The sequence below is a fragment of the Pseudophryne corroboree genome, chromosome 3 (assembly GCF_028390025.1).
Source record: "Pseudophryne corroboree isolate aPseCor3 chromosome 3, aPseCor3.hap2, whole genome shotgun sequence".
NCBI classification, from domain to species: Eukaryota; Metazoa; Chordata; class Amphibia; order Anura; family Myobatrachidae; genus Pseudophryne; species Pseudophryne corroboree.
The window spans coordinates 72,023,578-72,046,898 of NC_086446.1; the positions used below are offsets into that span (position 1 = coordinate 72,023,578).

General features: G+C 42.8%; 2 protein-coding genes across 2 annotated transcripts; both read left to right on the top strand.

Annotated features, from left to right (window-relative positions):
• The first annotated feature begins 12,951 nt into the window (after positions 1 to 12,951).
• Positions 12,952 to 14,112, top strand: LOC135057173 (paraneoplastic antigen Ma1 homolog). Its single transcript, XM_063963071.1, has one exon. The coding sequence runs from the start codon at positions 12,952 to 12,954 to the stop codon at positions 14,110 to 14,112; it is 1,161 nt and encodes a 386-aa protein (XP_063819141.1).
• A 6,783-nt stretch (positions 14,113 to 20,895) lies between these two features.
• On the top strand, positions 20,896 to 22,056 carry LOC135057174 (paraneoplastic antigen Ma1 homolog). The gene has a single exon (XM_063963072.1). It carries the CDS (start codon positions 20,896 to 20,898, stop codon positions 22,054 to 22,056), a length of 1,161 nt encoding a protein of 386 aa, XP_063819142.1.
• The last annotated feature ends 1,265 nt before the right edge of the window (positions 22,057 to 23,321 follow it).

The window sequence follows — 23,321 nt, forward strand, 5'->3', positions numbered from 1 at the left end:
GCAGCAGCTGCAAGCCCTGTTTGTGCACGTCTGCAGACTGCAGCCACCAACCAGTCTGTAATGTGGGGAGGGGAGGCGGGCCGTGAACGGGTAGGGTAGGGCAGCACAGTGCAGTAGCAGCAGCGCAAGACGTGTGACGAACGGACGTCACATTACCAGGGAGGAGGCGGGGCTTCTGCGCATGCGCAGAAGTTCAGACGGCAGCCATTTTCAAAGTGCTTCACTGAGCTCCTACGCATGCGCAGAAGCCGTGAGCACTAACGCGATCGTGACTGGCGGTGGATGGCGGCGGCCTGCATGGGGCTGGCAGGCAGCCCAAGAAGGGACGCCGGACCAGCCTAACGGATTCCAATCCAGTCTCCCGGCATACCAATCCGCCGCTGCTTGTAGTCAGCCAGACACAGAACCTGTGTCATACACAGATATTCCGGTTTAAAGGGATAGTATGGGAAGCCTACAATAATAGAACGGGAAGATTTGCACCCCTTGGAATTGGCAGACACCCACCCATCTATCCATGGGTATTTTCAATTAGAGAAAATGCTCTGTTCCTGGACTTTCCTGGTAATGTATAATTGCCATCACCTGTGGTGAGCTAGTTAATTGATAAGAAAGGTGTTTCACCACAGGTGATGGCAATTATACATTACCAGGAAAGTCCAGGAACAGAGCATTTTCTCCCTCATGGAGAGGGTCAGGTAGGCAAGTATGACCTAGGTCCTTCCAAACATTCTCTATAATCTGTAGGCACTCCCGATACATACCAAATTTGCTGAGATACAGTAGTGGGCTGCGTCAGGATGCTAGAAAATATTTGTTCAAGCTTACTTTATTTACCATAAGTAAAACTCACAGGGGCAGCTCAAAGATACTTAGCTGTATGGCTATATTGCCGGCCAAAAGTACAGATGTGTCCTCATAATTTGTTGCTGCAGTCGCACCAAACAGATCTGCACACCAGATCCTGTGAGTCTCTGCTAGCGGCAGGCATCTTTTTTTGTGTCTTTTTACCCCAAAATGCTTCTTAAGGGCCCTACACATTGATCGATCCGCCGCCGGGCTGCTCGAGTGCGGAAACGGCCGAAGGACGTCCCGGCGGCGGTGGGGGGGGGGGGGGGGGGGGGTCGGGGTGCAGTGATGGGGGGGAGTGAACTTTCTTCACTCCTCCCGCCACTCGGCAACATAGAAGTGCAGGCAAATATGGACGACATTGTCCATATTGGCCTGCATGCACAGCCGACAGGGCACCAGCGTTCATATCTTTGACATATGAGTATATGAGCCTGCCCACCTGCTTCACGGTGACCTCATCGGACAGGTCCCTAACACTATAGGGGTTCACCTCTGGGACGCAGAGCACCCCCAGACCACCCCAGCTAAACCACCCCAGGGCATCACACAGAAAAAGGATAGGAGTGAAAGATCAGTGTTAAGCAAATGAAAGAGGCTGGTGAATATAAAAGAAAAGAGGAGGACATCAGTAAATTATCAGAATGTGAAGAGCAGTGTTATAAGTGTAAGAGATATGTGAAAAAAGCGACATAAATATAAAAAAACACAATGTGATATAAGTGTTAAAAGTAAATGTAAGGTGGTGATGCCCCAAGGTGGCCCAGCCAGAGCAATACAGGGAGCCCCACGCCCCAAAAGCTCACCCCCAAACTGACTTTGTATATAATTAAAAGGATCATACCTGTGTCTTTTGTGCAGTCAGAATGTGCTGGTTCCCTGTTTAAAATCATGAGAGGCAGTGGGTGGGGTGCTAATCCAGAAATGAGGGCTGTCCCAATCCCTCAAGTGTGTATACACACACATAATATAGACTATATGGAAACGGGGCCTGGACTGCACACCCTGGCTTATTATAATGGGATGTGCTACCTTGCTGGGACTAAGTACAGTAGTACTACAACATAGGAACAAAGGGTGCAGGTGCACCATACACCATTAAAATTATTATAACCGTAATATAATATTTGAGGTTCTTGGCATATATTGGCCAGTATATGAGCCTGCCCACCTGCTTCACGGTGACCTCATCGGACAGGTCTCTAACACTATAGGGGTTCACCTCAGGGACGCAGAGCACCCCCAGACCACCCCAGCTAAACCACCCCAGGGCATCACACAGAAAAAGGATAGGAGTGAAAGATCAGTGTTAAGCAAATGAAAGAGGCTGCTGAATATAAAAGAAAAGAGGAGGACAGCAGTAAAGTATCAGAATGTGAAGAGCAGTGTTATAAGTGTAAGAGATATGTGAAAAAAGCGACATAAATATAAAACAGACACAATGTGATATAAGTGTTAAAAGTAAATGTAAGGTGGTGATGCCCCAAGGTGGCCCAGCCAGAGCAATACAGGGAGCCCCACGCCCCAAAAGCTCACCCCCAAACTGACTTTGTATATAATTAAAAGGATCATACCTGTGTCTTTTGTGCAGTCAGAATGTGCTGGTTCCCTTTTTAAAATCATGAGAGGCAGTGGGTGGGGTGCTAATCCAGAAATGAGGGCTGTCCCAATCCCTCAGGTGTGTATACACACACATAATATAGACTATATGGAAACGGGGCCTGGACTGCACACCCTGGCTTATTATAATGGGATGTGCTACCTTGCTGGGACTAAGTACTGTAGTACTACAACATAGGAACAAAGGGTGCAGGTGCACCATACACCATTAAAATTATTATAACCGTAATATAATATTTGAGGTTCTTGGCATATATTGGCCAGTATATGAGCCTGCCCACCTGCTTCACGGTGACCTCATCGGACAGGTCCCTAACACTATAGGGGTTCACCTCCGGGACGCAGAGCACCCCCAGACCACCCCAGCTAAACCACCCCAGGGCATCACACAGAAAAAGGATAGGAGTGAAAGATCAGTGTTAAGCAAATGAAAGAGGCTGGTGAATATAAAAGAAAAGAGGAGGACAGCAGTAAAGTATCAGAATGTGAAGAGCAGTGTTATAAGTGTAAGAGATATGTGAAAAAAGCGACATAAATATAAAACAAACACAATGTGATATAAGTGTTAAAAGTAAATGTAAGGTGGTGATGCCCCAAGGTGGCCCAGCCAGAGCAATACAGGGAGCCCCACGCCCCAAAAGCTCACCCCCAAACTGACTTTGTATATAATTAAAAGGATCATACCGGTGTCTTTTGTGCAGTCAGAATGTGCTGGTTCCCTGTTTAAAATCATGAGAGGCAGTGGGTGGGGTGCTAATCCAGAAATGAGGGCTGTCCCAATCCCTCAGGTGTGTATACACACACATAATATAGACTATATGGAAACGGGGCCTGGACTGCACACCCTGGCTTATTATAATGGGATGTGCTACCTTGCTGGGACTAAGTACTGTAGTACTACAACATAGGAACAAAGGGTGCAGGTGCACCATACACCATTAAAATTATTATAACCGTAATATAATATTTGAGGTTCTTGGCATATATTGGCCAGTATATGAGCCTGCCCACCTGCTTCACGGTGACCTCATCAGACAGGTCCCTAACACTATAGGGGTTCACCTCCGGGACGCAGAGCACCCCCAGACCACCCCAGCTAAACCACCCCAGGGCATCACACAGAAAAAGGATAGGAGTGAAAGATCAGTGTTAAGCAAATGAAAGAGGCTGGTGAATATAAAAGAAAAGAGGAGGACAGCAGTAAAGTATCAGAATGTGAAGAGCAGTGTTATAAGTGTAAGAGATATGTGAAAAAAGCGACATAAATATAAAACAAACACAATGTGATATAAGTGTTAAAAGTAAATGTAAGGTGGTGATGCCCCAAGGTGGCCCAGCCAGAGCAATACAGGGAGCCCCACGCCCCAAAAGCTCACCCCCACGGACAACAGGTAATCTCCCCGGGTGCCTGACTTAAACAAACCACCTCACCATCAGAATCCTCCTTGTCAATTTCCTCCCCAGCGCCAGCAACACCCATATCCTCATCCTGGTGTACTTCAACACTGACATCTTCAATTTGACTATCAGGAACTGGACTGCGGGTGCTCCTTCCAGCACTTGCAGGGGGCGTGCAAATGGTGGAAGGTGCAAGCTCTTCCCCTCCAGTGTTGGGAAGGTCAGGCATCGCAACCGACACAATTGGACTCTCCTTGGGGATTTGTGATTTCGAAGAACGTACAGTTCTTTGCTGTGCTTTTGCCAGCTTAAGTCTTTTCTTTTTTCTAGCGAGAGGATGAGTGCTTCCATCCTCATGTGAAGCTGAACCACTAGCCATGAACATAGGCCAGGGCCTCAGCCGTTCCTTGCCACTCCGTGTCGTAAATGGCATATTGGCAAGTTTACGCTTCTCCTCAGACGCTTTTAATTTTGATTTTTGGGTCATTTTACTGAACTTTTGTGTTTTGGATTTTACATGCTCTGTACTATGACATTGGGCATCGGCTTTGGCAGACGACGTTGATGGCATTTCATCGTCTCGGCCATGACTAGTGGCAGCAGCTTCAGCACGAGGTGGAAGTGGATCCGCTTCATACAATTTATATTTCCTTAGGTTGAATACCCCCTTCTCTGGTGTTTTTTTGCTGATGATTTCTTCTGTTTTTTCTTTAGGTTTATTCTTGATTCCTCCTCGCTTCCCCCGCTTATTGAAACAGAACTTCTTTTTCTTCTTCTGTGTTTGTTTTTTCCGTCTGATTCTGTGATGATTTTTGGGATGGTCCCCGTACTTCTTATGGAGTGGTTTTTTTGTGCCAGTTCTAAAAAAGCGTCCAACTACTGTTCTGTTTCATCATATTCTTCTTCCATATGGGTTTTTTCTCTGGTTTCTTGTTGTGCATTTTCTAAATTCTTTTGTTAAGTCTTTCCTTTAGGGTTCTTGCTGATATGTCCATTATCTCCTGTTGGTCTTCTCTTCCTTGGTTAAAGCTTCTTGTAAGGGTTGTTGCTGACGGATAGGAGGTTTTAATATTCCTATGATTTGTTTGTGTAGTGTATTTTTCATTCCTATTCTCGTTACGGTGGTTCATTTCTGGTCCTCGATTCCTCTGATGGTTTTTTTCCTCATATCTTCCTTGTTGTGGGTATCTTGGTATATATGAATAATTTTGATGTCTTCTGTCCACTCTTTCTGTTTCATAGTCAATGTATCTATGTCTTTGACCATCTCTTTCATATTTGTGTTCCTCGTTTTTCTTGGTGTAATAATTTTTGTTGATATTCCAATTGTAATGATCCCCTTTATAATCTTCATGGTCTCTGGCCAATTTCTTCCTTTTCTGGTCTATGACCTCTTCCTCCACCTTTTTTAGTTTGTTTCTTGTAAGGTTTTCCAATTTTTTGTAATCTGTCAGATCTTCTAGGGAGGTGAACTTTGTTCTAATTTCTGCGATTTAATTTTCTATCGTTTTGATTGTTGATTCTCTGTCCTCAATAATTAGCTGCATCAATTTATAGGAACAGAGATCTAATGCATCATACCACTTAGTTTCAAAGTCCTTATTACAGGAGTTGAAGGATGGTTTTTTGTTGATCCTCAGACCTCTGGGGATCATTTTTCTCTCTATGTACTTAGTCAAAGTGGTGCTTTCCCACCATAACTTCATTTCTTTGATTTCTAATTTTTCTAATTTATTGTACAGATCGCAGAAGCTGTCTTCTAATCTTATAGTTTCTCTCCTAACTGGCATATTTATATTTCCATATGGAGAGGGAATAAGATCTTCTAGTAATTTTAAACGCTCCTGTCTGTTGTATGCCATATTAATGGTCAAGCTGCGGTCCCCAATGTGGATATATGATGTATTGTAGATTGGGGATGGGGACTGCGCTAGAAGACCTCTTCGTTTTTTTAAGCAGCAGCTGTGGGGAGTTTAGGGGTTTTCCACTCCCCCTATATATATGTTCTACAAAAAACAAGGGGTCCCCCGCGCTCGCTATAAACAAAGATTAGGCATATGTATTTTTGTAAATGGGTTTATTGTTGGTATCACACTATAAACTTTCTGGTTTATATATAATTCCACTATAATTAATATAAGATATGTGGTAAAGGAAAAAAGTTTCGTCAGGATGACCGATCCCTTCATCTCTCTGGATTTTATTGTGGGTTTGCCCTCAGTTGTAAGTCCAGCAGCGGTGTCACTTCCGCCCTCAGTACGGACGGTTTTGCCCTTACTTGTGTGTCCGGCAGCGGTGTCACTTCCGCCCTCAATAGACATTATGTAACTAGCTTATTGAGCCCAGAACAAGCACAAGCCATGACTGTCAACTGTCCGACTGTGCCATTATTCTACACCGTCCCAAAAGTGCATAAGTCATTGACTAATCCCCCCGGACGTCCGATTGTATCGGCCAGAAATTCCCTATACCACCCAGTGGCGATCTTTCTGGACGCATATTTAAATCCGTGCATTCAAGCGGTTCCATCATACTTGAAGGATACCACCACCTTGTTAATTCATCTACAACAAATGGTGTTACCAGCTGATCAATTGACGTTATGTAGTGCAGATGTCACCAGCCTCTACACCTGCATCCCACATGATGCGGGTGTGGAGGCTGTACGGCATCTCATTACTGACAACCCATTATATACAGGTCCAGCAATAGATGTCTTTTTGCAGTTATTAACTTTAGTATTGACCCGTAATTATTTTACATTTAATGGGCGTATGTATTTACAACTAGCCGGTTGTGCGATGGGGTCCCCAGTGGCCCCATCGTATGCAAATGCATATATGTATTCTGTGGAGATTGTCCTGTTTGGTTCTATTGAACAATCATCTATGTATTTCTACAAGAGGTACATAGATGATTTACTGATTTTTTGGAGGGGTAGTGCTGAATCTTTATCGGCATTACTAGATAAACATAATGCCACTGATGTGGCTGTTAAACTTACGTACCAGATGTCTGAGACTCAGATTCATTTCTTAGATGTGGCTATCCAGTTAGTATCAGGGCAAATACAAACTAATCTATATGTCAAACCTACTGACAGGAATTCGGCACTACATCACGCCAGTTTTCATCCATATTCTACACGCAAGGGTTTGCCATATTCACAAATGCTGAGGGCCAGACGCATCATTTCTGATCCACAGCAATTAGATGAGGCATTAGAACAGATGGTGGATAAATTTCAAATAAGAGGGTATCCACGAGAGGAACTCTTGGCCAATAAATTCAAAGTCATGCGACTTACTAGGGAGTCTTTATTGACTTCTGCATCAGCACCCTTGACCGCCACAACACATGAGGCCCCTAAAATCCCGTGGGTCAATAGATACACCACAGCTACCACCACTGTAGTCAGTCAGGCCAAGAGATTGTGGCCATTGGTTAATACTGACCAAACATTACCAGCCATATACGGTACCCGATTACTTCCCAGTTACACCAAGGGACAAAGCATTTCAGACAAAGTGGTTAAATTGGATGTATTTCCATTAACTAAACAAATATCATCCCATTTTTTGCGCCCTAAAGTGGGTTGCTTTCGCTGTCTGGGGTGCTCGACTTGTAACACACTAATGACAGGTTCAACATTCAGTCACCCTACCACAGGGAAACAATATAAGATTCACCACAGAGTCACTTGCACCACAACGCATGTAATTTACATGCTGAAATGTCCCTGTGGGCTTGCCTATGTAGGCAAGACACAGAGACAGTTCAGAGAAAGGATGGCACTGCACCGCAGTGCCATAAAACAAGCGTTAGAAAAGGGTGCGAGTGAACAGCCCATTGCCCGACATTGCTTGGTGGCAAGGCACACGATAGCCAGCATGAGAGCGATCATAATCGACCACGTCCCTCTCTCACATCGGGGTGGGGATCGTAACAAAATTCTCATGCAGCGTGAAAGTAGGTGGATATATGTCCTAGGTACCCTGTCACCGAGGGGACTAAACGAAACATTAGGTTTGCAATGTTTCCTATAATTAATGACTAGATATAGCATTTCAGTTGAACGACATATTTCCCTAACAGCAGTGAATTAATTTCTAAAAATCTTAGGTAGTATATCATCACAATATAATCTATAGGAAAAGCTAACAATAGATATGTTTAACTACCTAATTTAATATATATGGATCTAGTTATTATCTGTGATGTTGGGAACCGTTCAGTTCAACTGTTAGCACCGTGTTTTTTAATTGATGTATATATGTATTTGATTTGTTAAGTGTGATCAGTGTTATGTCCTTCAGTGATTTTAAGTTTTCAGCACAGCGTGCGTGACTAACCCCTGGGTTGTTTTGATTACAGCGGTTACCAAGCAACGCTGACCACACTTCCTTGGATTGGCTCCCTGCCCGACGCAGCCTACTGACGTCATCGTTCCGAGACGAGTGCTTTCGGTCTGTCGGACGGGGCGCGGGCGGCAGCGCGGGACAGGTGAGTCTAATCCAGGTACTGAGTACCTACTTGGGCGGGTATATAAGTGTGTTTTAAGTGTAATGTATTTGTGTACCATTTGTCCCTGAAGACGGGGCGCAGTCCCCGAAACGGCGTAGGACCGGATTAAAGACTTTTTTACTTTACAACAGTCTGCTGAGTGCCGCTGATTTCCCTTCCACTATAATTAATATAAGATATGTGGTAAAGGAAAAAAGTTTCTACGTGCACGTATAAAATACCTAATACCGGTATACAAACACTACAAACATATATACTGACAATACATATAGTGAGGATAAGTTAAGATCAGATACGCTTCAGCGTTTTACTCTGTCTGTAAAAAAGAAGTCCCAAGAGTGCACTCCTTATTTATCTTTATAGAGTTATATTATGCTCATAAAGGTTTAATTATAAGGAAACCCCTTTTTTTTGTTCGTACAAAGTCTTTAGATAGAAGGGGAAGTCCTTTTGATGAAGGGAAAACAGGGCTTGTGATAATGAGTTCTCCGTGGGATATTTTTGTTAAATGGAGAATATTCCTTCCTCTCCCACTGACCTTACTTGTGCTCTCCGTGCTGGAGGTATGCGCTTCACTGGTCCAGGAGGTTAGGGTGTCTGCCGGCAGACTGGTCAATTGGTAGCGGCGGCGGTAGGCTTGCAGGCTTTCCGATCCGTAGCTCCGCGATCAACGCGTTTCACCTGTGTAGTCAGGCTTCGTCAGGATGACCGATCCCTTCATCTCTCTGGATTTTATTGTGGGTTTGCCCTCAGTTGTAAGTCCAGCAGCGGTGTCACTTCCGCCCTCAGTACGGACGGTTTTGCCCTTACTTGTGTGTCCGGCAGCGGTGTCACTTCCGCCCTCAATAGACATTATGTAACTAGCTTATTGAGCCCTTCTTGTGTTGTCTGCCTCTGTTCGTAGAATCATTTACAGCCATTTAATTATGAGCATTTTGATTGCATCTTGCATGAAGCCGGAAAGAAGAAAAGAAGAAAGGATCAAATAACACATATACTAAAAAACATATAACATATATAAAATATATAATTCATTTGCTAAGAAAAGTTTCTTGATTTCATTGATGTATTATTTAAAAAGGGTTTTTTTGTTTAAAAAACTGTCCGAAAAAATAAAATAAAATGGAAGATCCTATTATCTGATAGGGGATGAGAAAAGGGGTGAATGCATTATTGGAATCATTCTATAGTAGTCGCTTTGGAAGAGGACTACGGAACTTTCATTATTGATTATGACAGAGGGATACTCAGCAAGGGAATTTTTCCTATAGAAATAGTAGAAAATACATAATAAATACATACGTTATTAATTGATACATATTAACGTGTGGTATATTGACCAAATGATACTTTTGCTTAAATATCTGTTAAAAATGGGGGGAGGGGGGGGGGTACGGAAGGGAAAGGCTAGGTGTAACGGGAAAAAACGGGAAAAAACGGGAAGGGGAATAATGACTGTCTACCTTTTTAATGTCTATCTTCTGTTTCACACCTGTTCCACAGTTGACCGGGAAATATCCAGCAGGGATGACATTTCATGAACTGTCTTATTGCAGAGGTTGCATCCTATCACAGTGCCAAATTTGAAGTCACTGAGCTTTTCCAAATGACCCACAAATGTTTGCAAATGGAGACTGCATGGCTATGTGCTTGATTTTATACACCTGTGGCAATGGGTATGACCAATACACCTGAATTCAATAATTAACATGTGTGGCCAAATACTTTTGGCCATATAGTGTAGATCAGGGCTGGCCAAACCGGTCCTCGAGATCTACCAACAGTTCACGTTTTCCAGGCCTCTTGGAGATCTGTAGAATTGTCAGTTAGGAATGAATGCAGCACATCTTAATTAGTAATGACTACACCTGTGCACCAGCTATGTAGTCTGGAAAATGTGACCTGTTAGTAGATCTCGAGGACCGGTTTGGCCAGCCCTGGTGTAGATATGATAGATAGATAGATAGATAGATAGATAGATAGATAGATAGATAGATAGATAGATAGATAGATAGATAGATAGACAGGGAATGTTAGTTTTCAATTGATGTAAAATTTGCTAAGTTGCACAACTGTGTCAGTCTTCCCCCATCTGGTCAATCCTTCACTATCATGTAACATGAATGTTATTTTTATTTGAGTGTTTAGTAGTAAATTAATATATTTATTGATAAATATAAAGGACAAAAGAAAGTGTTGTTTATTTACGAGTCAATAGGCCTGAAGTGTATATAAATCTATTGTGTATAATACATTGCACCATAATTATAAGTGAGGTAAAAATATAAATATATGAAATAGATTTATTTGTATATATATGTAAATATTATTGATAAATAATTGGTGCAGTTGGGCCATATATATTGTGGATGTGGTTAGCTGACATATATACTTTAATATAAATTAGTATATGTATTTCAATGTGAGCTCGAGACGATGTGACTAGAAATAGCCTGCAGGGCAGTAGAGGCGGCAAAAAGGGTCTCTAGCTGCGGTCGCGTGCTGCTGGAGCAATCACCTGCAGGGCGGGAAGAGTGGATTCACGAGCCAGGTGTAGGGCTGACCGTGAGCGCCTGCGGAAAGTGCAGTCTGGTTGGAGGAGACTAAGGATGGGGGCCAATGAAAGACGAGGGTCCAGCGCGAGTCACCTGGTGAGTGAGTATAAAGATAGCTCACCTGCGCTGTGAGGGAGACTGCTGTTCCCCCCGTGAGTGCGCACACCTTGATCTCCTGCCCCGCTGACAAATGCCTATTGTAGCGGCGGCCAGTGGAGCAGAGGTGATGTAGACAGTGCAGGGCTTGTGCCGGAGTGCTGAAGAGTGGCGGAGCGAGTACTACTGTCAGTACTCACCGCTGTGTCAGCCTTGTCAGGGACGCCGGCGGGATACCAGAGGTCAGAGGGCTCAAAGACACGAGCAGTGATCGGGCGTAGGAGAGCTGGCGTCGGCAGAGGAACGGGTCCATAGCAACCATAGACGCTGTCATGCGTTGTTAAGCCAAGCAGTGCAGACACCAGCGTAACCCAGAAGGGGATTCAAGCCAGCCCACATCTCATCATTATACAAGAGGAGTCGTCGGGGGAGTGGCCAGCACAGTGAAGTGACTACTAAATCGTGAGTGACCCCAACTCATCATGCACTTCACTCACACACTAGTCTAGCTCTACAAAGTGACTATGATATAGCCATAACCAGTATACCAAGACTATGATCAAACAGTGATAGACTGTGTTAACAACTAGAGTGACTTACCAATATATATGCTACATCATTTTAGGGAAATGCTGGAGGAGCTGAATATGTTAGGGTCTTAAGTCGCTAAACTCTCTAAGGACTAGCAGCGATAAAGCAGTGATAATACTTTATTTGCCACCGGAGGAGATAGACCATAACAGTCTGCACTAATACATATTACAATCCAAGTGTCAGCAATACAAGAGGGCTTGAGCAATAGAACAGGAAGAAAGTTATTGTTTAAAGGCTCTTTCCATATAATATATAAGAGTGAGAAGACTGGTGGTCAACTGGCTGGAACATTCTGAATAAAATGATAACTTAAGTATATGCCAGTTAGTGTCTTTAAATATGATACTATAGTAACCAAGGGATAGACTATATTTACTCTGCAGAGAGAGAGAGAGAGAGAGAGAGAGAGAGAGACAAAGAGAGAGAGGACACTACAGACCAGGAATACAGAGGAATTTAATTGTATTCAAGGAACACTGTTGCCAGGGATAAATATTTCCATTTATTTAGGAAGTTCAGAATAGACTTATCCAGCTACATTCTACACTTTTATGACTTATACCATATTGGAAGGATTAATCTACTGCTGATAATTATTACAACAAAGGAGAAGATACTTTCTATCTAACCTACAAAAGGATAAACATAGATGGCAACATATTACCACATTTTCAACAGCTATTGCTACAGTAGCCTTAAGTATTGAAAGGAGCACTTCTAGTCACTGACAATGAAAGTAGAGGAGAATTTTACTCTTAACTTGTATTGGTAAAAATGCAGATGCAATTAATGATTGTTACAAGTTTTTAAGGGCCCTTATATTGCATTGCTATGTCAAGAGTACCCGGGTCACTCTAACACCTAAGGGTGTTGCTATAAAAGGTATATTTTTTTGTATTGCATGCAACCATTTCATGTATAGTTATTAGGTCAAATATATCATTAGTATGGTATTAATTTATTTACATGCATAAAGTTATTAAAGCAAAATAGTAATAAGTATTTATGAAATATTAAACTTCACATTATACTTACCTCTTGTGTCGGTGAGCTGAAGTTTGATCTACGAATCCTGGAAAACAAAAACAGGTAAACCCATTAGTACTGTGAGGATCACTTAAGGGGTGCAATTACTAACAGTGAGTTAGAGAGGCTTACCCAGGCAAGCCTCATAACCAAAAGTAGTCTGGGTGGAGGCACTTTCATGTATAAGGTACAGTGTATACACATATAGTTGCAGGAGGGTTACATTTGGAGGCACCGCGTGAGATCATTTTCTAATATACTCAGGAGTAAGTGAAGCACAGTAACCAAAATGAATCAATATACAAGTAGTGAAGCATTTGATTGGTGTACAAGAAAGGGAGTGAATCCAGAAAGGAGTTTTGTATTATGTGGGGATCTCACAGACATCACCGAAGGAACAATTATGACAGAGATGTTATTTTTGTTTGGGGTAAAACAACCAAAGATTGCTGATAAGCAGTTTAGGGAAAGTGGAGAGTTGTGCGCTGTATTAATAGCTACTAGCCAAGACTTAGAGTCTGAGTTGTTGCCTAAGGTGGTGGCTGTGAGATCCAACCCAGAACGCAGGTGGAAAATTATATGGCCTGAAAAGGATAGCAGTGAAAGGGCTGCTGAACCCTTAATTGTGGGTGATATGTCCTCTCCGGATAGAGGAGATCTTTCTGCAGCTAGGGGAGAAAGTAGTCAATCACCGGGTATTGAAGAAAAGTTAGGGAATCAGTTGGAAGTTATAGCTGATAAAGTAGTACATCAATTAGAAAGGTGGCATTATGAGGGTAGCTATAGAGGATTGAGGATTTTTTCAGGAATTCTTCCTGTACCTACTGGCGAGGAACCATATGAGGCCTGGAGGGAGGCAGCTATACAGCAGTCGGAAGAGTGGCATTGCCCCGATCATATAAAGAAACAAAGAATTGTAGAAAGTTTACAGGGACCTGCTATGGGAATCATTCAGGCCACTAGAAAAAGTAATCCTGAGGCCACTGTGGCTGACTATTTCCAGGCCTTAGAATACACCTATGGGACCTTAGAAGACGTAGGTGATTTGGTTGCTAGATTCAACCATACTTATCAAGAGACAGGAGAGAAGTTGTCACAATATGTGTATAGATTGGATAAAGTAATTTATAAAATAGTAGATAAAGGAGGATTATCTCCTGCTGAGGTTAATAGTAGTAGGTTGACCCAAGTAATTCGAGGAGCATTAACGACTGACCCTGTGGCTCAGCGATTGCGGTGTACTTCGTTATTGTTAGGAAGTCCCACCCGTAATGATTTAATTAAGGAAATTACCCAGGAAGAAGCTTTAATTGCCAATAGGGAAAAAACCCATACCAAAGCCGTAAAAGTAGTAGTACCCTCCCCTGAGGCTCAAGTGTCAAGGGATGACAAGTTACTTACTTTGGTAGAGGACAAAATAAAAAAATGGACCAGCTTATTCTGGCTTTAAACCAAAGGGTGGCACCGTCCAATGTAGCTTCCCGTAATTTTACTAGAGGGCTTACCAATGGTAGGGGAACTTTTAGGAGAAGTGGAGATGTTACATCAAGGGGGTGTTTCCGATGTGGACAGCTAGAGCATAGGGAAGTGAACTGTCCCTTTGGCTGGGGTACCTCTTGAGCAGGAACTAATGGTCAGTTAGATAATGCTTCTTTTCAGGGAAACGACAGTGGGAGGTTGGCGGGCCCCTCGCCGTCTCCCAGAAATTAGATGTAGATTCAATGGGGAGTGCCCAGTGGAGTAGTTCTATACCTGATGGTATGATCGGACCTGCTCCTCGTGTGGTCGTTAAGTTGAATGGACATCCCTGTCCTGTATTATTAGACAGTGGGTCCCAGGTATCCATTATATTTGAGCACTGGTATAGACACTATCTCTCTGATGTTCCTATTATGCCCTTGGAAGGATTGGTAATCTGGGGGTTAAGTGACCAGAAATACCCATATTTGGGTTATGTACTAGTTAATATAGAATTCCCAAAGGAATTCATTGGTGTGTCAGAACCATTACCTTTCATTGCTCTGGTATGCCCAGAGTCACCAGGGGATAAGACTGCGATGCCGGTGATTATAGGAACTAATGCTCACTTATTCAAAGTTCTCAGTGATTGGTGTTTAAAAATGAGTAGGGAAACTATGGCTGCTACCATGTTGACTCACATTACTAATTCCCCGGAGATAGAGTCTGGGCGCAGGGAATCCTCTTTGGCTCGGGGTCTATCGCTGGACGATTTGATTCCATATTTCCAGGGGAGTGACCTTGGGTTGGCAGAGCGAGATACTCTATGTAAGGAATTGGTGAAAAGGCAGCATGTCTTTTCTCTTGGGGAATGGGACTTGGGTAAAGCGGCAGGTGTGGAACACTGTATTAAACTTACTGATGAGACTCCCTTCAGGGAGAGATCACGCCGACTGGCTCCTGCGGATTTGGAGGATGTTAGACAGCATCTTCGAACTTTGCTGGAAACTGAAGTTATTCAGCATTCTGAGAGTCCATATGCCTCCCCTATAGTAGTGGCTCGGAAAAAAAATGGCAATATCAGAATGTGTATTGATTATCGGAAGCTTAACCAACGCACAGTACCAGATCAATACACTGTTCCTAGGATAGAGGAGGCATTGGACTGTCTGCAGGGAAGTCGGTGGTTCACAGTGCTGGATCTCCGGAGTGGGTATTATCAAATCCCTATGAGTCCCCATGATAGAGAGAAGACTGCATTTATCTGCCCTTTAGGTTTCTTTGAGTTTTTAAAGATGCCTCAGGGTATTAAGGGTGCCCCGGCTACCTTCCAGAGGATCATGGAACAAACGGTGGGTGATATGAATTACCGTGAGGTATTGGTTTACCTTGATGATATCATCGTATTTGGGTCCTCTCTGCAGGAACATAATCATCGTCTGCTTAAAGTACTGGACAGATTACTTAAAAAAGGGCTAAAACTTTCTATAGATAAGTGTAAGCTCTGTCAGCCCTCTGTTATTTTTTTGGGACATGTTGTGAGCCGACATGGTATTTCCACTGATCCCACTAAGGTGGAAGCTGTGAATAGTTGGCCCAGACCCACAAAGCTGAAGGAATTAAGATCTTTCTTGGGGTTTTGTGGGTATTACCGCCGCTTTGTACCCTATTATTCTGTGATATGTCGCCCGCTTAATGAATTAACCAAGGGGTATCCACCTGTTGGTAAAACCGTACTGGTCAAACCGTCTAAAAAGGAGGGTTATTTTAAACCATCTGAAGAATTTGGGGATAGATGGACAAGCCAATGTGAAGAGGCCTTCCTCAAGTTAAAATGGAGTCTTACCAATACCCCTGTATTGGCATATGCTGATCCCACAATGCCTTATGTACTACGTGTGGATGCGTCCTTTGATGGTCTAGGGGCAGTATTGTACCAACCTCATGAAGAAAAATGACAACCTATATCTTATATTAGCTGGGGATTGTCCAATAGTGAGAGGAGATATCCAGTACACAAACTAGAATTCCTTGCTCTTAAATGGGCTGTGGCTGATAGATTTCATGAGTATCTATATGGAGCAAGCTTTGAGGTATTCACTGACAATAACCCCCTGACATATGTGCTTACCACCGCCAAATTAGATGCCACAGGGCACAGATGGTTATCTGCACTTTCTATCTATGATTTCAAAATTAAATATCGTCCAGGCATCAATAACATAGATGCAGATTCTTTGTCTAGGTTGACAAGAATCGAGAGTGAACCTGATAGGTCAGAGTGGATTGAAGTTCCTGCAACAGCCATTAAGGGATTGTGCTTTAACATACGATGCCAAAGGGCAGAGATCAGGGAAAGCATTAGTGCCCTTGGAGCCTCTGAAAAGGCATTACCCCTGGCTAACTGTTGGTTAAGTCAATTAGAATTAGGAGGCCTTTCATGCATAGGTAAAGAAAAAGTCCGCATGGATCAACGGACTGATTCAGATATCTCTGTTGTCATACGCTGTATTGAGTCAGGTGGTGCTGACTGTGATATAGGTTCTATGACACCTGCTTCCAAGTTGATGATGAGACATGTCAAGCAACTGGTTGTGAAGAATGGTATACTGTACCGTAAATTGGTTAAATCAAATGGAAAAATAAAATTTCAATTGATTGCTCCACAATGTTATAGGGCCACTATTTTAAATTCGTTACATGATCAGCATGGTCATCTCGGGGTGGATAAGACAGCAGGATTGATCAATTACCGTTTTTACTGGCCATTCATGGAACAGGATATTGAAAATTACTGTAAAACCTGTGGTAGTTGTGTATTGAGGAAGACTCTTCCCACTAAGTCTTCTCCCCTTGTGACTCTTAAAAGCCAGGGTCCTATGGATCTAGTCTGTATTGATTATTTATCATTAGAAACATCACCGGGGAAAGAATGTAACATTCTTGTAATAACGGATCACTTTACCCGTTATGCTCAGGCTTATGTTACCCCTGACCAGAAGGCGGTTACAGTAGCCAAGACCCTATGGGAGCGGTTCTTTGTCCACTATGGTCTACCAGCTAGATTGCACTCTGACCAGGGGCGTGATTTGGAAGGAAAAATTATTCAGGAACTTTGTCTGTGCTGTGGGATAAAAAAATCTAGAACTACCCCTTATCATCCACAGGGTAACCCACAGCCGGAGCGTTTTAATCGTACCTTGCTCAATATGATGGGTACACTGGATCCAAAGGGCAGAACACAATGGAATAGGAAAATATGTCATTTGGTTCATTCCTACAATTGCACTAAGAATGAATCCACTGGGTACTCCCCATATGAATTGATGTTTGGGCGGGAAGCCCGATTGCCCATAGATGTTTCACTAGGTCTTCCCTCCCATGATGCAAATGGGCAAACTCATTCCCAGTATATAATTAAATTACGAAGAGAGCTTAGAGATGCCCATAAATTAGCGCAGGAAGCGTCAAAAAAAGCAGGGGCTAAGAACAAGATTAGATATGACCTGCAAGTAAAAGAGAATGTATTAAGAATAGGGGATCGGGTACTAATACAGCAATTAGGACTTCCCAGACGACAAAAACTAGCTTATCGATGGAGGCCTAATCCATATGTGGTAGTAGACCAACTACCCAATATACCAGTTTATAAATTAAAGTCAGAATCGGGGGAGGGACCAGTTCTTACGTACCACCGACAGCATCTTTTGCCTATAGCACAAGATCTTCGTCTCCCAGATGTTACTGAAGATGAGCTACTCATAAGATCTAATTGGAGAAATGGTAGTAACTTACGATCTTCTCAAGGCCAATCTCAATTATCAGAAATCCCAGTAGGTTGTGATGAGGATGCCGAGGAAAGGGAACAAGGCCCAGGATATTTCTACTATAATGGGGATACTGATAGCTCTGTTCCTTGCCCCTCTGATGGTGCCACCCCTCATGTGATTAATAATAGTTCCCCAGAAAACGACTGTAATATAGTCATTAATATCAATAATTGGGATGGAGGGTTAGAATCTAGGAAAGGATTTGCATCAGAAGGGAGTATATGTGATACTGATGCTAACATAAGTAGGGACCTTTGTAGTGATAATATGATTCCTGATGACGGTGAGACTATAGTGCATAGTCATAGGCCATCAAGGGAACGGAAACCTCCATTGATATTAACATATCCCGAATTAGGTAAACCCTCATACTTACCTCAAATGATTCACCCGAGTATAGTACATACCTGGCCTTACTTTGGGTATGGATAGATGGAGGATGTTTGGTGATCTTATAAATTGTGAAGGGGAGCTATAAAGATCACCAGGGGGAGAGTGTAACATGAATGTTATTTTTATTTGAGTGTTTAGTAGTAAATTAATATATTTATTGATAAATATAAAGGACAAAAGAAAGTGTTGTTTATTTACGAGTCATTAGGCCTGAAGTGTATATAAATCTATTGTGTATAATACATTGCACCATAATTATAAGTGAGGTAAAAATATAAATATATGAAATAGATTTATTTGTATATATATGTAAATATTATTGATAAATAATTGGTGCAGTTGGGCCATATATATTGTGGATGTGGTTAGCTGACATATATACTTTAATATAAATTAGTATATGTATTTCAATGTGAGCTCGAGACGATGTGACTAGAAATAGCCTGCAGGGCAGTAGAGGCGGCAAAAAGGGTCTCTAGCTGCGGTCGCGTGCTGCTGGAGCAATCACCTGCAGGGCGGGAAGAGTGGATTCACGAGCCAGGTGTAGGGCTGACCGCGAGCGTCTGCGGAAAGTGCAGTCTGGTTGGAGGAGACTAAGGATGGGGGCCAATGAAAGACGAGGGTCCAGCGCGAGTCACCTGGTGAGTGAGTATAAAGATAGCTCACCTGCGCTGTGAGGGAGACTGCTGTTCCCCCCGTGAGTGCGCACACCTTGATCTCCTGCCCCGCTGACAAATGCCTATTGTAGCGGCGGCCAGTGGAGCAGAGGTGATGTAGCCAGTGCAGGGCTTGTGCCGGAGTGCTGAAGAGTGGCGGAGCGAGTACTACTGTCAGTACTCACCGCTGTGTCAGCCTTGTCAGGGACGCCGGCGGGATACCAGAGGTCAGAGGGCTCAAAGACACGAGCAGTGATCGGGCGTAGGAGAGCTGGCGTCGGCAGAGGAACGGGTCCATAGCAACCATAGACGCTGTCATGCGTTGTTAAGCCAAGCAGTGCAGACACCAGCGTAACCCAGAAGGGGATTCAAGCCAGCCCACATCTCATCATTATACAAGAGGAGGAGTCGGGGGAGTGGCCAGCACAGTGAAGTGACTACTAAATCGTGAGTGACCCCAACTCATCATGCACTTCACTCACACACTAGTCTAGCTCTACAAAGTGACTATGATATAGCCATAACCAGTATACCAAGACTATGATCAAACAGTGATAGACTGTGTTAACAACTAGAGTGACTTACCAATATATATGCTACATCATTTTAGGGAAATGCTGGAGGAGCTGAATATGTTAGGGTCTTAAGTCGCTAAACTCTCTAAGGACTAGCAGCGATAAAGCAGTGATAATACTTTATTTGCCACCGGAGGAGATAGACCATAACAGTCTGCACTAATACATATTACAATCCAAGTGTCAGCAATACAAGAGGGCTTGAGCAATAGAACAGGAAGAAAGTTATTGTTTAAAGGCTCTTTCCATATAATATATAAGAGTGAGAAGACTGGTGGTCAACTGGCTGGAACATTCTGAATTAAATGATAACTTAAGTATATGCCAGTTAGTGTCTTTAAATATGATACTATAGTAACCAAGGGATAGACTATATTTACTCTGCATCGAGAGAGAGAGAGAGAGAGAGAGAGAGAGAGACAAAGAGAGAGAGGACACTACAGACCAGGAATACAGAGGAATTTAATTGTATTCAAGGAACACTGTTGCCAGGGATAAATATTTCCATTTATTTAGGAAGTTCAGAATAGACTTATCCAGCTACATTCTACACTTTTATGACTTATACCATATTGGAAGGATTAATCTACTGCTGATAATTATTACAACAAAGGAGAAGATACTTTCTATCTAACCTACAAAAGGATAAACATAGATGGCAACATATTACCACATTTTCAACAGCTATTGCTACAGTAGCCTTAAGTATTGAAAGGAGCACTTCTAGTCACTGACAATGAAAGTAGAGGAGAATTTTACTCTTAACTTGTATTGGTAAAAATGCAGATGCAATTAATGATTGTTACAAGTTTTTAAGGGCCCTTATATTGCATTGCTATGTCAAGAGTACCCGGGTCACTCTAACACCTAAGGGTGTTGCTATAAAAGGTATATTTTTTTGTATTGCATGCAACCATTTCATGTATAGTTATTGGGTCAAATATATCATTAGTATGGTATTAATTTATTTACATGCATAAAGTTATTAAAGCAAAATAGTAATAAGTATTTATGAAATATTAAACTTCACATTATACTTACCTCTTGTGTCGGTGAGCTGAAGTTTGATCTACGAATCCTGGAAAACAAAAACAGGTAAACCCATTAGTACTGTGAGGATCACTTAAGGGGTGCAATTACTAACAGTGAGTTAGAGAGGCTTACCCAGGCAAGCCTCATAACCAAAAGTAGTCTGGGTGGAGGCACTTTCATGTATAAGGTACAGTGTATACACATATAGTTGCAGGAGGGTTACATTTGGAGGCACCGCGTGAGATCATTTTCTAATATACTCAGGAGTAAGTGAAGCACAGTAACCAAAATGAATCAATATACAAGTAGTGAAGCATTTGATTGGTGTACAAGAAAGGGAGTGAATCCAGAAAGGAGTTTTGTATTATGTGGGGATCTCACAGACATCACCGAAGGAACAATTATGACAGAGATGTTATTTTTGTTTGGGGTAAAACAACCAAAGATTGCTGATAAGCAGTTTAGGGAAAGTGGAGAGTTGTGCGCTGTATTAATAGCTACTAGCCAAGACTTAGAGTCTGAGTTGTTGCCTAAGGTGGTGGCTGTGAGATCCAACCCAGAACGCAGGTGGAAAATTATATGGCCTGAAAAGGATAGCAGTGAAAGGGCTGCTGAACCCTTAATTGTGGGTGATATGTCCTCTCCGGATAGAGGAGATCTTTCTGCAGCTAGGGGAGAAAGTAGTCAATCACCGGGTATTGAAGAAAAGTTAGGGAATCAGTTGGAAGTTATAGCTGATAAAGTAGTACATCAATTAGAAAGGTGGCATTATGAGGGTAGCTATAGAGGATTGAGGATTTTTTCAGGAATTCTTCCTGTACCTACTGGCGAGGAACCATATGAGGCCTGGAGGGAGGCAGCTATACAGCAGTCGGAAGAGTGGCATTGCCCCGATCATATAAAGAAACAAAGAATTGTAGAAAGTTTACAGGGACCTGCTATGGGAATCATTCAGGCCACTAGAAAAAGTAATCCTGAGGCCACTGTGGCTGACTATTTCCAGGCCTTAGAATACACCTATGGGACCTTAGAAGACGTAGGTGATTTGGTTGCTAGATTCAACCATACTTATCAAGAGACAGGAGAGAAGTTGTCACAATATGTGTATAGATTGGATAAAGTAATTTATAAAATAGTAGATAAAGGAGGATTATCTCCTGCTGAGGTTAATAGTAGTAGGTTGACCCAAGTAATTCGAGGAGCATTAACGACTGACCCTGTGGCTCAGCGATTGCGGTGTACTTCGTTATTGTTAGGAAGTCCCACCCGTAATGATTTAATTAAGGAAATTACCCAGGAAGAAGCTTTAATTGCCAATAGGGAAAAAACCCATACCAAAGCCGTAAAAGTAGTAGTACCCTCCCCTGAGGCTCAAGTGTCAAGGGATGACAAGTTACTTACTTTGGTAGAGGACAAAATAAAAAAATGGACCAGCTTATTCTGGCTTTAAACCAAAGGGTGGCACCGTCCAATGTAGCTTCCCGTAATTTTACTAGAGGGCTTACCAATGGTAGGGGAACTTTTAGGAGAAGTGGAGATGTTACATCAAGGGGGTGTTTCCGATGTGGACAGCTAGAGCATAGGGAAGTGAACTGTCCCTTTGGCTGGGGTACCTCTGGAGCAGGAACTAATGGTCAGTTAGATAATGCTTCTTTTCAGGGAAACGACAGTGGGAGGTTGGCGGGCCCCTCGCCGTCTCCCAGAAATTAGATGTAGATTCAATGGGGAGTGCCCAGTGGAGTAGTTCTATACCTGATGGTATGATCGGACCTGCTCCTCGTGTGGTCGTTAAGTTGAATGGACATCCCTGTCCTGTATTATTAGACAGTGGGTCCCAGGTATCCATTATATTTGAGCACTGGTATAGACACTATCTCTCTGATGTTCCTATTATGCCCTTGGAAGGATTGGTAATCTGGGGGTTAAGTGACCAGAAATACCCATATTTGGGTTATGTACTAGTTAATATAGAATTCCCAAAGGAATTCATTGGTGTGTCAGAACCATTACCTTTCATTGCTCTGGTATGCCCAGAGTCACCAGGGGATAAGACTGCGATGCCGGTGATTATAGGAACTAATGCTCACTTATTCAAAGTTCTCAGTGATTGGTGTTTAAAAATGAGTAGGGAAACTATGGCTGCTACCATGTTGACTCACATTACTAATTCCCCGGAGATAGAGTCTGGGCGCAGGGAATCCTCTTTGGCTCGGGGTCTATCGCTGGACGATTTGATTCCATATTTCCAGGGGAGTGACCTTGGGTTGGCAGAGCGAGATACTCTATGTAAGGAATTGGTGAAAAGGCAGCATGTCTTTTCTCTTGGGGAATGGGACTTGGGTAAAGCGGCAGGTGTGGAACACTGTATTAAACTTACTGATGAGACTCCCTTCAGGGAGAGATCACGCCGACTGGCTCCTGCGGATTTGGAGGATGTTAGACAGCATCTTCGAACTTTGCTGGAAACTGAAGTTATTCAGCATTCTGAGAGTCCATATGCCTCCCCTATAGTAGTGGCTCGGAAAAAAAATGGCAATATCAGAATGTGTATTGATTATCGGAAGCTTAACCAACGCACAGTACCAGATCAATACACTGTTCCTAGGATAGAGGAGGCATTGGACTGTCTGCAGGGAAGTCGGTGGTTCACAGTGCTGGATCTCAGGAGTGGGTATTATCAAATCCCTATGAGTCCCCATGATAGAGAGAAGACTG